Source organism: Chiroxiphia lanceolata, chromosome 17 (genome assembly GCF_009829145.1).
Source record: "Chiroxiphia lanceolata isolate bChiLan1 chromosome 17, bChiLan1.pri, whole genome shotgun sequence".
In the NCBI taxonomy this organism is placed as follows: domain Eukaryota; kingdom Metazoa; phylum Chordata; class Aves; order Passeriformes; family Pipridae; genus Chiroxiphia; species Chiroxiphia lanceolata.
The window spans coordinates 3,476,317-3,491,932 of NC_045653.1; the positions used below are offsets into that span (position 1 = coordinate 3,476,317).

General features: G+C 44.3%; 1 protein-coding gene across 13 annotated transcripts in view; it reads left to right on the forward strand.

Annotated features, from left to right (window-relative positions):
* Positions 1 to 15,616, forward strand: part of PTPRT (protein tyrosine phosphatase receptor type T) — a 448,309-nt gene that overhangs the window by 350,013 nt on the left and 82,680 nt on the right. For all 13 annotated transcript variants that reach the window (XM_032704671.1, XM_032704672.1, XM_032704675.1 and 10 more), the window contains exons 12-13: positions 6,133 to 6,406; positions 15,133 to 15,169. In XM_032704671.1, the coding sequence (XP_032560562.1) occupies positions 6,133 to 6,406; positions 15,133 to 15,169 (311 nt within the window). The remainder of the gene's footprint in view (positions 1 to 6,132; positions 6,407 to 15,132; positions 15,170 to 15,616) is intronic.

Below are 15,616 nucleotides of genomic sequence, written 5' to 3' on the forward strand. Positions count from 1 at the left end.
GCAAATAAAGATGCTGCTCTCCTGTCTCAGTTTGCATCACTGAAACCAGCTTGGCTATAAAACAAGCATATGCACATTCAATAGCTAATGTGAATTCTAAATGTGGGTGTCAGGCAATCCATCAAACCTTCTCCCATTGCAGTATCCTGGGAGAGGGCTCTGTACTGTCGGAAAAAAACATGACAAACCTTCATGGATGTAGACAAACATTGCCTCAAACAAATTTAACAGGATCATAAGTTAAAAGGAAAAACAAATGAAAAAAACCGTGGATCTGTAGCCTGGATTCTGTGGTTTCACTGTTAAATTAAAAAAAGTGGCTTTTAAAAAAATAACCAGGGTGGGTGGTATCAGGGCTGTTGTGGTGAGGCCTCACTTCAGTGTCTGGGGCTTCTGTGTGACCCTTCTGAGGTTTTGAAACACTGTGCTGACAATGCACAGAGCATTCTTCTTAAAAATATTGGTGTTGTTAATAAGGGAAAAGAAGCTGAATTGGTTGTTGGGCCCTCTCCTTGTTGTACCTTTGCTCCTGTTCATATGCACCCGATGCCTTTTCTTCATCTCAGTGCAACAGTGATGCTTGTGGGTTGATCAGGCAGGATTTGGGGTTGATTCATGATTTTGGATAGCCTTTTTGGACATGGTGGATCTGTTACCTCCAAAGAATAGGTGCAAGAGTGGGAATTCAATGCCTTGCTCCACATCAGCTGCTCCATCCCACGTGCCTTCAGTCTGAGATGGCACAGCTGTGGAGGGGTGCAAGTCTTTTCTACCCTTACTTCATTTGCTCCTTTTTGTCCTTCATTCTCTGAATTAAAATAGCTATTAACAAGAAAAACACTACCCTTTGGTACTGTGTTATTTCCTGTAGCCTGTCAGCCAGTTATTCTGACAGCGATGTGTTCATTTGAACTAGAAGTGAGAAGTTCCAGTTCTCTGTGGGATGAACAACAGAACCTGCTCACAGTGGTCTGCTGAAAAATGCACTGCAAGATCAAGCTGTACTGATTGCCACTGCTCTGTGTTCCCTGGGAGAAAATATTATTGGAAATAGTAAATGGCTGATAATAAATTTATGTGTTAAATGAAAATACATTAAATCTTTATATGATATGGAAGTTTAGTAACAGGATTGGTCCAGAGGGAGTACTAAGCTGCTGAAACATTGTTTCTTTTAATCTTTAATAATTCAGATGAGTGGATCACTGTGAGGTTAGAAAGAAATCATATTCCTTTTCATACCCCCCCGTTATCAGGGTATAGTGAAGGTTTCACCTTGTTGGTAAGTACCATGGCAGGACACCAAAGTGCACCAGTCAGATGGTGGATGCTTTATGGAGAGCTCTGACTCAGCTTTCCCTCCCCACATTCATGCACATCCTAATCCAGAACTTGAGACTGGATTAAATACTTGTCTGGATTTGTGGACAAATGCTGCCCCAGTCCATCCTCAAAAGGAAACCAAGAGCAGGGGCAGGAGAAGCCCGAGGCAAACAGAGAGATCTCCATCACAGAAACAGGCTGTCACTTGGAATGTTGATTTTCCAAGCTGAATAGAGAACTCATAATTTAAAAGATTACCTTGCAGATGGTGATAAGGGCACCTTTTCTTCCTCTGCAGACAACACTTGTGCTGTGGCCTGTTATGGTGGGTGCTTTTATCAGTGATTTACAACAGAGCTGTCAAAAACTTTAAAAAGCTTCTATTAAATTGATGTGGATTTATCTATCTAAGACCTTTGAAATTTATAGAGGAACTGACTTTTGGCCTCCTTTTCTAATCAGAGTGTGCAGCTGCACACGGGGCAGTCAGCTCCCCAGCCTTCTAGGAAGGCAGGCATTTGATTTGTGGCCCAGATTTGAGAATCCCTGGAGAGCTGTCTGGAGAGCAGAGCTTGTGGATGTTTGGGAACCAGTCCCCTCATGTCATTTATGGGGTAGCCTGGAACTGGGAGCACAAGCCCCCTGCTTCTGCTGCCCTGCAGCACTTACATGTGTGGATTTGATTGCAGCGTTTCCAAATGTGGCCAAATATTTAAAACTGAAATGTAGTAAAAACTGTGCCATCTTTCATTTCATTGGCACTGAAGTCGTTATCTACTGTGGGAGTTTTAATGCTTTGCTTTTGTTGTCTCTTAATATAATTTCTATGTATGAAACTGAAACTTTTTGGAATCCAGCTGGGCATTTGCAGCTGATGTATTGATTCCTGCCAGGAAAGCCATGTTAGCTGAAATGGGCTGGAAGCAGCAGCTTTGAAGCCTGAGATGGGGAGAGCCCCAGGAGATCCGTGTTACTGCCTACCAGGTAGCCAGAATAAAAGCCATTAAAATAGTTTGGACATTTCCTCTCTATTTCCATTGCCCACTTGGTTTTTTATGCTTCCCTTTAGCACCACTTTTTGGATAACTGCTCCTCCTTTCCCTTGGCTGTAATCACATTGCTGTGGTACAAAATTGTCAGTTGTAGCAAGTTGCAAATGGTTGGCCCTGCTCAGCCCTGACCCAGAGATGGGATTGCAGCTGAGATGCTCTTTCAGGGCAAAAGGGCAGATCCTGCTCACTGAGTTTATTCTTAGTGCCCAACCACAGTCTTAGGAGTTGTGATGTATCATAGCAAGTTCCTTCTTCTGAGCAAAGTTGGATTAGTTTTACTCTTTTGAGGATTGTTGTAGTAATGCAGATGGTTTGGGTAAATTTTAGGGTAGGTAATTGGACATTTGCTGCTCAGAATTCCCACAGCAATTCCATTTGGATGTAGGATTGGTGGGTTTTTTCTCCAGTGAAAAGGCAAACAGTTAAGAGTAGCTCAATGCAGGAGTGGAAGCACTTGCTGTGCTTTGCAGCACTTCACTGGTTAGGGCAGAGAAGTTGATGTCTGAAAATGCCCTAAAGGCAGGCAGGGAAATTCTGCTCCTAGGTAGAAGCCAAACATGAGACAAAGAGCATAACCTGCAAAACAAAGCCAGAAAAAAGAACAGGAGTCTGTACCAGTCTGTGTGCCAGCTGGGGGAAACTGGGAATGCTGCCCTTCTGGAGCATCTAGACAGGTCAAAATACTGGTATGAGAACATCAGAAAGTGAGACCAGAGCAATCATTTGCTAAGGGAACAAGTGCTCAGGGTGATAATCTTCAGTCCAAAGTAATCTTTGAACTCAGGCAGACTCTTGGCCACTTGGCCACTTCCTTTGAGAGTGGACTCTTGACCAGTACCAGACTCAGCAAAGAGTGAGGCTGAAGGGTGATGGTCCCCACGCCAGGCAGGTGAAGCACACAGAGATGAATGTGCTGTGTCAGTCAGTGTGAGCTGGGGCATCAAAGAGAAAAATTGTACAAAAGCACTCAGTTACCCATCCTAAATGTCACCAGAGTAGGTTTTTCAACCAGAGGGAGCAATGACAGCAGTGCTCAGATACTGCTTCCAGAGAAAAGGAGGCAGTATTTGAGCAGGAGATGAATGAGGTTTTAGCTTCAACACACACGGGACAACTGTTACATCTCAGCTGAATGCTCCTGAATGTTACTGTTGTGCTTCCAGAGGCACCTGGATTCATTTCAAAAGAATAAACATTAAAAGTAAAATTTCAGGTCACTGCAAGAGCAGGTTATCCCTGTGAAAGGAAGAAGGGTGTTAATGGCTAAGTGGGAAAGAGAAGATGTGAAAGAATAGAGGCAAAAGAGTATCTGTGACTAGGTTCAGTTTGAAAAGCATCTGTGAGTAGGCTCTGTGTCAAAACTCTTGCTCATGATAAAAAAAGTGCCTGTACTGGTGGAACATGTACTGGAATTGTCAAGGGGGAAACTGAGAATATCTTCAGTGGTGTAAGTGCCCTGTTGATTAGGGAAGGAGTTCAGTTACCTGGCAGTTCATGTCCCTGGGAGCTTCCCCTTCTCCAAAGGCTTGGCTTGCAAGTGAGATAACCAAGAGAATGAATGTGACCCTTAGGGAACCCAAGGGAACTCCTGCTCTCCAAAAAGGAGGTTAATATATGTTTATACATATATATTTATGTATATACCTAAAGGAAACATTTTCTATAACCAGAAAATACAAGTGTTTAGGATTGGATAAAAAAGAAACCGAGTGGTTTTAGGTTAGAAGGCGTGTGGCAAATGCCCAAAAAAATGTCAGCTACAATTTTGCCCATTGCTGAGAAACAAAATTACAAACTTTCCCAGTAGTGTAGATTATTACTGCCAGAGAGAAGGGTCACAATAAGAACATACACTGTTAGTAAACAGTGTCCAAACCAGCAAGCCAAGGGTTGCTATTGGTAAAGCTGAGGAGAGGGTTTGTGTTAAACAGGCTTGTGCTTACAACTCCCACTGCACCCTCAGTGATAATACTTAAAAGTGTTACTTGGAAAAAACTGCTTATTTATTTTAAAATAAATATCAGAGAAGGTCTAAAATACTTTATTAAAGGCTCTGATGAACTGTAGGATGCGGAAAGTTTTCCAAAGCGCTGACAGGACATCATTAAGCCTGCAGTCCATGCAGCTGCTGCTCCTGCTACGTCAGTAAATGCCAAGAGCCGCCGTGTAAGGGCAGTTCAGTCCTGAGTAATTCACAAATCGGTTGTACTTGTGCAGATTAGTTGGTTTTGTGTCTAGCAGTGGGAGCCAAATGGTTTCCAAGAACTTCCCTGAGCGCCTCGTTGGCGGCAGAGCCTGTGCCAGATCCCGGCAGGCACCAGGAGCTGGTGAGTCAAAAGCAAAGCTGGGGGTTGTTCCACTCCTGCTCCTTGGAGGTGCCAGAACTTTGCTTCCCACAGGAGCACTGATGACTTATTGCTATGCTAGAAATTTTCCAGACCAGTCTTCCTGCAACAAGGAGCCTGAGAATGATCCACTGTGGGCTGTTCCCAATCTTTTAATCGATCTCCCCTGTCTGAGTGAACAAAGGCCCAGCCTGACACAGACAGGTGAGGGCAGCACATCTGAATAGCCTGACACAAAGTAAAATGACTGCAGCCCTATCTCTCTTTGTCAAATGGGTGAGTGGTGTTAAACAGGCAGTAAACCTGCCTGGGCTGTGGCAGCATTGAACTCCAGGGCTTTGTGAGCTGCCTGAGGAGGAAAAAAAAAAATAAAAAAAAAAAATAAAAGCAGATGCATTTGAATGCCTTGCAGGCTCTTTGAGCTTGAAATAGTAAGCTAGAAATAACAAGATTGCTATTATATATCATAATGGCCAAAAGCCTAGCAGGAATCGAAAAGGATTAACATTTCAGAGTGTTGGAAAGAATATGAAGAGTTGTTGTTGTTTCTTAAAACAAAAGTGGATTGAGAGAGCTATAAAGCCACTTCCTCAGTGTATAAACCAGCCTTCTGGGGGGGAAGGGTAGGAGAAGACTTGCCATTGGGAAGGGAACTGTATATCCCAGGATATCCCAAAAATAGATCATAGAATGGTTTGGGTTGGAAGGGACCTTAAAGACCATCTCATTTCAACGCCCTGCCATGGGCAGGGACACCTTCCACTGGACCAGGTTGCTCCAAGCCCCATCCAGCCTGGCCTGGAACACTTCCAGGGATGGGGCAGCTTCTCTGGGCAACCTGTGCCAGGGCCTCCCCACCCAGATGTGGGGGAGTGCCCATATGTGGACATGGAGATAAGAGGAAGGGCCAAAAAAGGTGATATGCTTAGAAGATGTGAGAGTCTTTTTGATCTAAACTGATTCTCACACCCTGAAACTGTTTCCAAAGGGATCTGACACCACGGATGCTCTCCTCTACTTCAGTCACCCAGGCAAACAATTCATGGTTCAGCTTGGTGGCTGAAGGAGAAAGTATCTGCTTTCCAGTACTCAGCACACAAAAAACTCATTCTAGACTGGATATTTTATAAGTTACTCCTTTTCCTAAAGAGTGACATGACTGAAATCCACTCTGACTTTCACCAGGGTGTATCTTGATTAACTCTACTGAACCAGCAGAGCACATGGGCAGCACTTTGCCCACACAGTGACTTCAGTGGGCACTGTCGCTGGAGTGCCAAGAGCTGTGTTTGCTGAGATGCCTTAGCTGTGTGTTTCTTACTTGGCTTTGCTCTTTTCCTTTTATTGTTGGAAACATTCTCAATATTTAAGGCTCTTGGGGCTCTAATCTCACCCTCCTCTCTCCCCTCTAGTGTTTATCAGCTTGTTGTCAAGGAGGAGAAGCTGCAGAAAGCGAGGAGAGCTGCAGACATCATTGAGTGCTTCTCTGTCCCAGTGAGCTACAAGAATGCCTCCAGCCTGGACTCCCCACACTACTTTGCAGCTGAGCTGAAGCCCATCAACCTTCCTGTCACACAGCCCTTCACCGTGGGCGACAACAAGACCTACAATGGCTACTGGAACGCTCCACTTTCTCCCCTGAAAAGCTACAGCATATACTTCCAGGCACTTAGCAAGGCCAATGGAGTAAGTGCAGAGAAAACTGAGCTGGGTTTGTACATGTGACCACCTCTGTCTGTCCTGCTCACCATTCTCCTTCCTTCTCGATCGGATGCCAATTTAACTTTTCCTTCTTACTACCTTCTTACAGAAATCTGATGAAAATCAAGCAGGCCATTACTTGTCCTTCACTCAGTACCCTCTCTGATGCTTAGATCCAGTGAGAAATCTGCTGAGGAGCCTGACTCTGTAAAAATTGCCACGTGATTTACTAAATGAGTTGCTCAGAATTTGGATCCTATTTTTATCTTTCCATAAGCAGGAATGTCAGAGTAGGGGCCATTGTGCTTTTAAAAGGCATAACTGCAATATTTTGATAGTCTCCAGTTCACAGTGCTTGTGATTTTGGAGGAGATGTTATGAATTTGTTACCTTTTAGCTTGCACCTATGATATGAATCATGATGCAACTTGTGGTTGGGAATTTCAGCTCCATTGACTCGTAGTGCAGTGGGGGCCATGTACGTGTCTGTCTGACTCCTCCTGAATACCCTGGGCTATATTTTTGAATATATTTACCCTGTGATACTTGGTTTAAGATGGAGACTGCCCAGGAAATGTCTGTCCTACTCTCAGACTCAAATGACATGCACATAATGCCACGACAGATCACATTTCCACCACAGGAAGAGTAGAGGCTTCTTTTTGCTCTTCCAGTCAAGGAAAGGAACCCTCTATCCTTCCAACCCTCCTGTTTCAGGTCAGTTCAGCTACCAGTGTACAGGCCAGATGCAGCCTAAGCAGTCATCCACCTTCCTCCCCTTTGATCCCTGAATTGTTTTTCATCCTCACATAACACGGTACAATTTGCCACTCTGGCCTCTGGAAAAGTCTTGGAGCATTATCATGGCATCATCAATTTGGGTGGCAGAGTGTGTTATTAGCATGTTTTCCCATGCTTTCAGGAACCTTACTTTAGCACAGGTAAATTCTCTAAGACACCACCTCTAAAAGAGCAACATTAGAGAAATAGTCAAAGGTGAATAGGGCAGGCTTTGGTCTCCACTTGGGGCAGTGTCTTTGACACCCAAAACACTGAGGACTGTGCATGGTTAACAGCTGGCAGTGCCAGGGAGTGTTCACAGCACATCTTTGTGCTTCACTACCTTCCTTTATCACCATTCTCCTGCACAGCTTCAGCTGTGTGCCTGACAAGTACAAAATCTCTTCAGCACTGTGCTGATTTTCACCTTGGTTTCCTTTGTAGTCAGTACAAGTTTCCTTCCAGCACTCCTCAATTAATTCAATTTTGGATTTGCCTTTCTAAAGGAAATGGTGAAATACGTGTATGTGTCTGTTCCTGGTTAGTTCCCCCATGTGTGATAGTTAATTGCCAGTGAATGGATCCCCAGGGAAGAAGAAACTTTTATTTGCTTAAGTACAATGTAATATTCCATCAATGGTTGTATGAGTGGAAACATAGGCTTCCCTTGGCATTCTGGATTAAGGCAGCACTAATGGGGGGGTTCCTGCTTTTCCTGCATCTCTGTAGCTGGCAGGTTGCAGCCCACCCTACATATCAGGTGCTAAAGACTCCAAAAAGGATGATAATAGGAACAGGACTGTAAAGGGCTTTTTAAGCATAAGTTAATCAAAAGAGTCTTTATGCAACAACACACAGTTTGTGACTGGATAAGAGGTATCCTGCCAAATGCAGTAATTTCCTCTTTGAGAAAGGCAATTTCCTCCTGTATTAATAATTTATATTTCTACAGTATGTGCTTATATATCCTCAAAGTGCAGTGCTATGGCTAAAAGTATAGGGGTATTTGCAAGACTGGAACGTGGATCTTCAGAGGAGCAGCTGTGATCCTTTTTGTTTCTTGGTAAAATTGTGAACCCCCACAATTCAGACCTTAGGGTCAATTTGCATCCAGACTTCTGCAGCTGTAAATAGTAAGTTTTGTTTCACTCCCAGAATTTTTTACCTGTGTCATTTGTGTCTAAGAGTTCTGGGTTTTCACTTACATCTATAACCTGAGCAGGTTATAAGACCAACGGTCTCCAAAAAGCCTCCTGAGAGTTATGGCTGCAACGTGGCATTTCCATCCCTGGAAGTGTTCAAGGGGAGGTTGGATGGGGCTTGGAGCAACCTGGTCTCATGGAAGGTGTCCCTGTCTATGGCAGGGGGTTGGAATGAGATGGGCTTTAAGGTCCCTTCCAACCCAAACCATTCTGTGATTTTTGATAATGCACATCTGCAAAAAATCTGAAACAATAACAATTCAGCACAGTTAAAACAGAGTCTTATGTTCCCTTAGACATGAAAAACTTAGCAGAATGTTGCCACTCATTTTTTAATTAGGCTATTCCATAGTTTCATTAATCACTGACAGTTGTGGAATGATGAAATTTCTTTCCACCCCTGGAACCTGCAATGAGAAGCCTTCGTGCAGTGAACCAGAACATCTTCCTTTGGAATTGCAGGACTCTGGGGAGAGCTTAATTTGAAGAAACAGTATGTATTTGGTCAAAAAACTTGATTGGGGGGAGGTTATGAGTGTTACAGGAGTTCTGCATTGTTCCAGCTCCTCTGTACGTTGAGGGCTGTGCTCATTTGGTGTTCCCGTCTGCTCTGCACCCATTAGCTGGGATTGTTACACTGAAAGGAACATAATTAACAGCTGGATGCAAAACAAGTGTGGCAAATTGCTGCAGAAGCAGATCCCGAGCTTTTCTGCCTCCTCTTGCGCAATGTGTTGCTTGTTTGAGAGTTTGAACGAGATGGCTGGTGGGGAGTTGGGTGCAGTTTGGTCAATGTGGTGCTGCCTCCAGACAGGGGACTGAGCAGAACATTGTGTGAGACAGAATGGTTGTCAGCTTTGTTACACCAACCACTTCCAAATTGCGTGAACTTCCCTCCTAGGGGCTGTTGAAAGCCAGATGCTGAGCTGAAATGTGTCAGAGTTAGAAGTAAAGGCAGGGGAAAAAGAGAAAAGGGCCGCAGACAGCCCAGGCTGTGAAGCCGTGGGGATGAGAAGCACTGTTAGTTACTGCTCAGTTGTTAGGAGTGAGCACAAGGGGTGGCACAAAGCTGGGCTCTGCTCTGGCAGGATCCCCACACACACTGGGTGCCATCCAGGTAGTTATCTGCTGTTTGCTGGTTGTCCTGGTGCCACAGAAGGCTGCCTGACAGAGCACGAAGGTTTCCTCCTCTGAAAAGCCTCCCTGAGCTCAGCCCTTTCAAAACACCAGCCCTGCCAGTGTTTATCCCTCTGAAAGGTGAGGCCAGGTTGGCAACACTGTGTTACTCCTTATCCTTTCTTATCCTTATACTGCTTTAATAATCCAAGTGAGACGTTGCAGGTTTTATTGTCCCCAGGTTCTTTATCTGGGTCACTGCAGGTGACAGTCTCTGGCTACTGATCCAGCAGCATCCTCAGATGGGGGGAATTTTTGGCTGCTGTGTGAAGCCTGCCTGAATTTTTGAGCGGCTCAGAAACCAGAGCTCCCTAAAAAATCCTTCCTGGAGTCGCATTTCAGCTCACTGAGTTAAAATGGAATCTGAGACAGCCCAGTTGCAATCAATAACTCTTGGCTGTTTCTCCTCTAACTGGGAGATGAGCAGGAGCCTGTGGAACACAGCTGGGATGATGTGGGAGGTGCTGCCAGCTGCTGCTCCAGCCTGGTGGTCCAACAGGTGACTGATGTTTCAGCCCAGAACTGTGAAAAGTAGCGCGGCAGGAATCAATGAGAATATTATTTTTTGAGGGAATGATGGACTCCACAGAGATCCTGATTGATTTTTTGCCTCTCTAATGACTTGTACTACATGCACAGCCAGGCAGCTCATTATTGTCAGGGGACTTCAGGCTGGATTTCTGGATGCTGACAGGTCTACTCACAGTACACAACATTCTTCTTCTGGGACATTTTGGAGGTGAGGATAGAGCTGCCAGCAGAGAGGTGGCATTTATCCCTGTGGAGATGGCCAGGGAAAAAACAGGGAGGTACTTCAGTTCAGCACAAGCCCTGCTCTGAAAAATGAAATGGCACCAAGGCTGCCTGCATTGCTTCTGTGAGGTATTAACCAGCTCTGGGGAGCTCTGTGTTCAGTAGATTTTGGGTGTACAGTTTGTCCACTTACCTTTACTCCTTTTCAATCTCATGTTGGAGCTGCTGGGGCAGAAATAAAGCAGCTGTGAAAACACTTCAGTCCCTGTAAGCCCCTGTTTCCATATCTGGTTGACCAGAGTATGTGGACCTGAGTGTTTTCTGGATGTAAATAAAACCCTCCAACTCTACCTCACATTTGAGAAGTTGAGAGGAGTGGGATGTTCAAGATCATCTATAGATCATGGGAATAACTTCCTATTGGAAATAATGAAAGCCCTAAGCACTTTGTTAAACCTCTCTTCTCCAAATGACAGAGATAATAAAAATAGCTGATAATTGAAAAGGCAGTACTGGATTTTGCTTCGACTCTGGGAGGAACTTGCAGTTTCCTAGAGCTGGCAATAGGAATTACAGGGGAGTCCATTGACCCTGCACAGACTTATGCACATGATTTATTTCAAGGCAGCAAACCACTGGATTCAATGGGATAAAACAGAAACACACAGTCTAGAGCTCCCCAATTTGCTGAGGACCTCAAAACTAATCCTTCAGGATGTCCATTGGACAAAACCATGGTTTCTATCCTGTGGGAATCATGTTGCCAGCAAGGATGGTCCATGTGTAGCTCTGGGATGCAGGGAACTACAGCTGAAACTGAGGCTAAGTGGGAGAGTGATAATTATTTGTCTGGTCTGTGCCCCAGCAGCACTTAAAATTGCCTGTGCCCAGTTTGAGCTGCCTGATGAAACTGCCTGTTGTAGGGCAGCCCCAGTGGTGCTTCTGGGGACAGCAGGTCCCACTGGTGCTGGCAGGTGGCTCTTCACTGTTTAACTGCTGTAAAGTCATAATAATAGTAAAGGAAAGGGAAAATGGTGGGTGTGAAAACAGATGGATGAAAAAGCTTTGCTGCTTTTATTGTTGTTGGTAGTCTGTAAACAGCAAGCTGTCAGTTTAAAAGAGAAGGGGGGAAAAAAATTCCTGTGCCCTTTTAGGTTGTGAAGACGCAGCTGTCACATAAACATATGTCCTGCTGCCCTCAGAGCCCTTTCCTGCAGAAAATTGTTCCCATCCAAACACTGCAGAGACAGAGGCAGAACTTGTCTTGTTACCATCCCTTTCCCTTCAGTGAAATGTGCATTTAGGAACCTCAGGAACTGGTGGACAGCAGCTGCTCCTTTGCTTCTAAAAAGGAAGAAACAAGCTATATTAAAAGAAGGTTTAAAAAAGCCCTGAAAATCCAGGGGGATGCTAAAACAGGCTCATGATGTGCAGCTTCAAGGCTGTGTTGGCAGAGAGGGCTTGCCCAGCTCCCCAGCACAGCCTGGGTGCTCTCCAGAGGGTTCCCAGGTCATGCTGATGGCAGGTCCAGGTCTTCCCTCCAGGAACAGGCTCAAACACAGACTCCAAAACACAGACCTCATGTTGTGTGGGCTTAAAAATACAGCCAGGGTTCAGCCCTGAGTGAGGGTAATCCATAACCATCTTTTATTCAGATGGGAGGAAGTTCCAGAAAACAAATTGACACAAATATGTTCCAGTAAACAAGTGGATGGGCTTATTACACACTAAGCTTTCTGGATATGGAGCATGTTGGAAAATGGAGGTTGGATCAAGAGCTCTAGAAAGTTGGATCAAGAGCTGCAGGATATATTCATGAAGTGTTTTCCTATTCCAGGAGCTCAGTTAAAATATGCCTGCATTGTTCTGTTGCTGTTTGGATATAAAATCTCTGCCTTAACCTGGCAGAGATATAGAGCCAAAGTAGTAGTGCTACTGGCATCTTAATTTAAATTATTCCTGTGACTTCAGCCATAATATGAAATGAATAAGCTGAATATGCAGGATCTCAGGTCATCTCTAATATTGTTGTAGACTTACAAGGCCTTGTAAAACTTAAGTGATATCATAAAATGGGAATTAAGTATCACAGCATTTAAAGAATGTTCAGAAGCAACACAGAGACTGAAATTTTGGGGAAATTGGTTTTGTTTTTCTAAAACTTCTATTATTAGCCCTTTATTTAATTATTTTTCTGGTCCTTGCTTTAAGCAGTCTGGATGGATTATTGAGAATTACCTGCATTGTTTATTCCTGTTTTGCTAGTGGCTAAAGAGAAGCATCTTACTTTGTAGAGGAAAGCACCTTGTCTGAAGCAAAAGTAATATTTTTCAGAAAACAAACATGATTGTGGGACAATGGTTTTACTGGGGGTTTTTTTGGGGAAAAAAAGTGTATTTATTTATTCTGTTTCCTGGTAGAAAAGTTCATGCAAACTTACAATTCTCAGCCCCAAGCAAAGAAAAATAGAGTAAATTTAACGAGATTTTATTTTTATGAGACACCAAAGAGATGAGCAGTAGGGTGATCCATGAAAGGGTTAATGGCAATCAATGGAATAATCAGCTCTAGTCAGGAATATGGACTAAGTTCAGGTCTTTAACCTTTAGCACCCCAGGAGCTGAGTGCCTGGTGTCTGTGTGAGTTCTTTCATATTTTCCTTCCCAGAAGATGCAATTTGAAATGAAGCCCTGAAATCCAGATGTCTGGTTCCTCCAGCGAGTGCTTGCCCTTGCTTTTGGCAGTGCCAGGTCATGGTCTCCTGAGAGCTGTGCTTGTCTGTGCTAAAAGCAGCCAGGGGTGGATGCAGCTGCAGACAGCCCAGCCTGCATCCTGTCATCCCAAATCACCCCCCGGGAGGTGTCCTGCAGGAACACACACATTCTCAAACGACATCAGTTCCAGCACCACTAACAAACCTTGGTTTTTTAGTTTTCTCCACTTTTCTCAACATTGACTAACTTCTCCACCTTTCTGTTCCACTTTGAAGCCAGGAGAAAGCAACAAGTACCCAAGAAAATTTTCCTCAACAAAACATCAGCAAGTGGCCACCTACTTGTATGCTGCAAAAATGCTGTCTGGATATTTTGTATTTTGCTTTTCATCACTGATTTTCCAGGTCACCTTGTTGTAGATCAGAAGCCACCTCAGGATCTCTGTGTCTTACAGTTCCCAGCAGTACGTGTGGAGGGTGTGCTCTGAAAACAAAGCTGTGCTTTTCCTGCTTCACAGATCACCACTTGCAATAAAGACTTTGAATTTCCAGAATAAATGGCCATTCAAACTGATTGCACAGGAGGCAGAGAGGAATGGGGAGCTCTGTGTAAAGCTCTGGTGACTTTGCAGTGCCAGTGGTTGCATAGGGAAGTTGATTTTTGAGGGAGAGAGGGCTCAGTGCACTAGAGATGTCTCTGGTTTACTGGGATAACAGTGATTGAGTCCCACTCTGGACCCAGCTGTATGTCTGGGAAAGGATGTCCTTAGTAGACAAGGATTGTCCTTGGGGATCCAGGAATTCCTGAAGAGAGTTTGAGGGCAAGATCAAGGGGAGACTTTGTTCTTCTGGATATCCTGTTGTTTCTAGACTACACACAGCTTATATGCAGATAGTGTGGCTGGCTGGTATCTTGAGGCATCACAGAAAGGGATCAGAGGGAATTGCTCATGTAATTCCCACTGTTTCCCAGCATGGATCCTGCAATCCCCTTCCTCTGTGCAATGTAAGTGTGAGGAGAAAGGCACAATGGGGCTGTGTGTGTGTCTGCTCTGGCCGGGGTCAATCTGTCACAGATGGAACAGATTTTCTCCAATTCAGACTTTCCCAGGGTTTGTGCAGTTGTTTGAGGATGGAAGGAGGTGCTCAGCAGTGCTGGGCTGATGTTTCCAGAGCACACACAGCATCCATATGAATGCAGCTTTGTTACCCACAGTAATTTATGCAGCCTTCATTACACCTGAGACTTGTACAAGAGCGTGTACAGACAAAGTGCTCCAAAACCCCTGCAACTGCCAGGTCTTTAACCAAAGCAACACATTCCCATTTGGATGCAAACTGTGTGTTGGACAACAGCAACCCCTGCCAAGAAGGGCTGTGGAATGAGGAGCTGGGGATAGCAGGAAGGATGTGTTTGCAGTGGAGGTGACCTGTTTGAGCTGGTAGTGAAGCCAAACACAACATCGCTGTTCCCGTCCAAACTCCTATTCCTGCGGCCCTGCAGAGTCCAAGGTGGACTGAACACCAAGGGTTGGGTTTTATCCCAGCTCTGCAAGGGAGAGCTGCAGTGGAGAGGGTTGGCAGAGGCAGCTGTACAGCACTGCTGGGCTTCACATCCACAGAGCTGGGATATTCAGATGACTGCCTCGGTGTCTGTTTGCCATGTGTTTAAATAAATACCCAATTTGCGAAATTTGCAGTAATGGTGCATGAAAATTAGATGTACAGTTGCATGTACTTTTGACCCAGAGCTTGTCAGTCTATTACAGAGCAGGTCATTTAACTGGTAGATTCTATTAGCTAATCAGGCACTTACGTGGGACCCATCACTCACACCCTGAGCGTGGAGAAACGTGTTGTCACTCTCAGCTTCCCAACATTTAGAGAACCAGCTGTAGGCAAGTCCAATAGTGTGGAGTGTTTTCTGCAATCAAAACTTGGTGTTTTTTTCAAACATGAAGTGTAAGAAAAAAATGCGTATTTTTTTTAGTACCTTTTTAAAGGAATGTGTGTTTGTTGTAGATGGGCAAATTACACACCTTGATGTTTTCCTATATGTTTTTTTTTTTTCTGCTTTTATTTTTCAGGAAACAAAAATCAACTGTGTCCGCCTGGCAACAAAAGGTACGTTGGGTCTCTCTCTTTCCTGCAAAGCACAATGCCAGTAATGTTAAAACTGCAGTGGTGGCACAACTTGATTACAGTTACTATCCAAAGAACCAGCCTCTTTCTTTTATTTTTTTTTTCTTTTAAGGAAGATTACAAAGGCAGAACAACAATTTCCAGAACCACTCCACTGTATTTGTGACCTCTGTTACTTTTTTAACCCAAGGTATCTTTTTCCTCCTTTCCCTTGTTCTGTCAGCAGCTTTTCTGTCCTCAGGACTGTTCTTGCTGTTGGCAGAACATCACTGGAAAAGTGACATTAAGTTCCTATTAAATTTGTTCTCTCTGCAACTGTACAAAGCAGATAAGAGGAGATCCCCCATAAGCCTCACCTTGAACACACCAGGGCACAATTCTTACATCACACCATTTTCAAGGTATAATTCAACAGACTGGTAGAGGGCA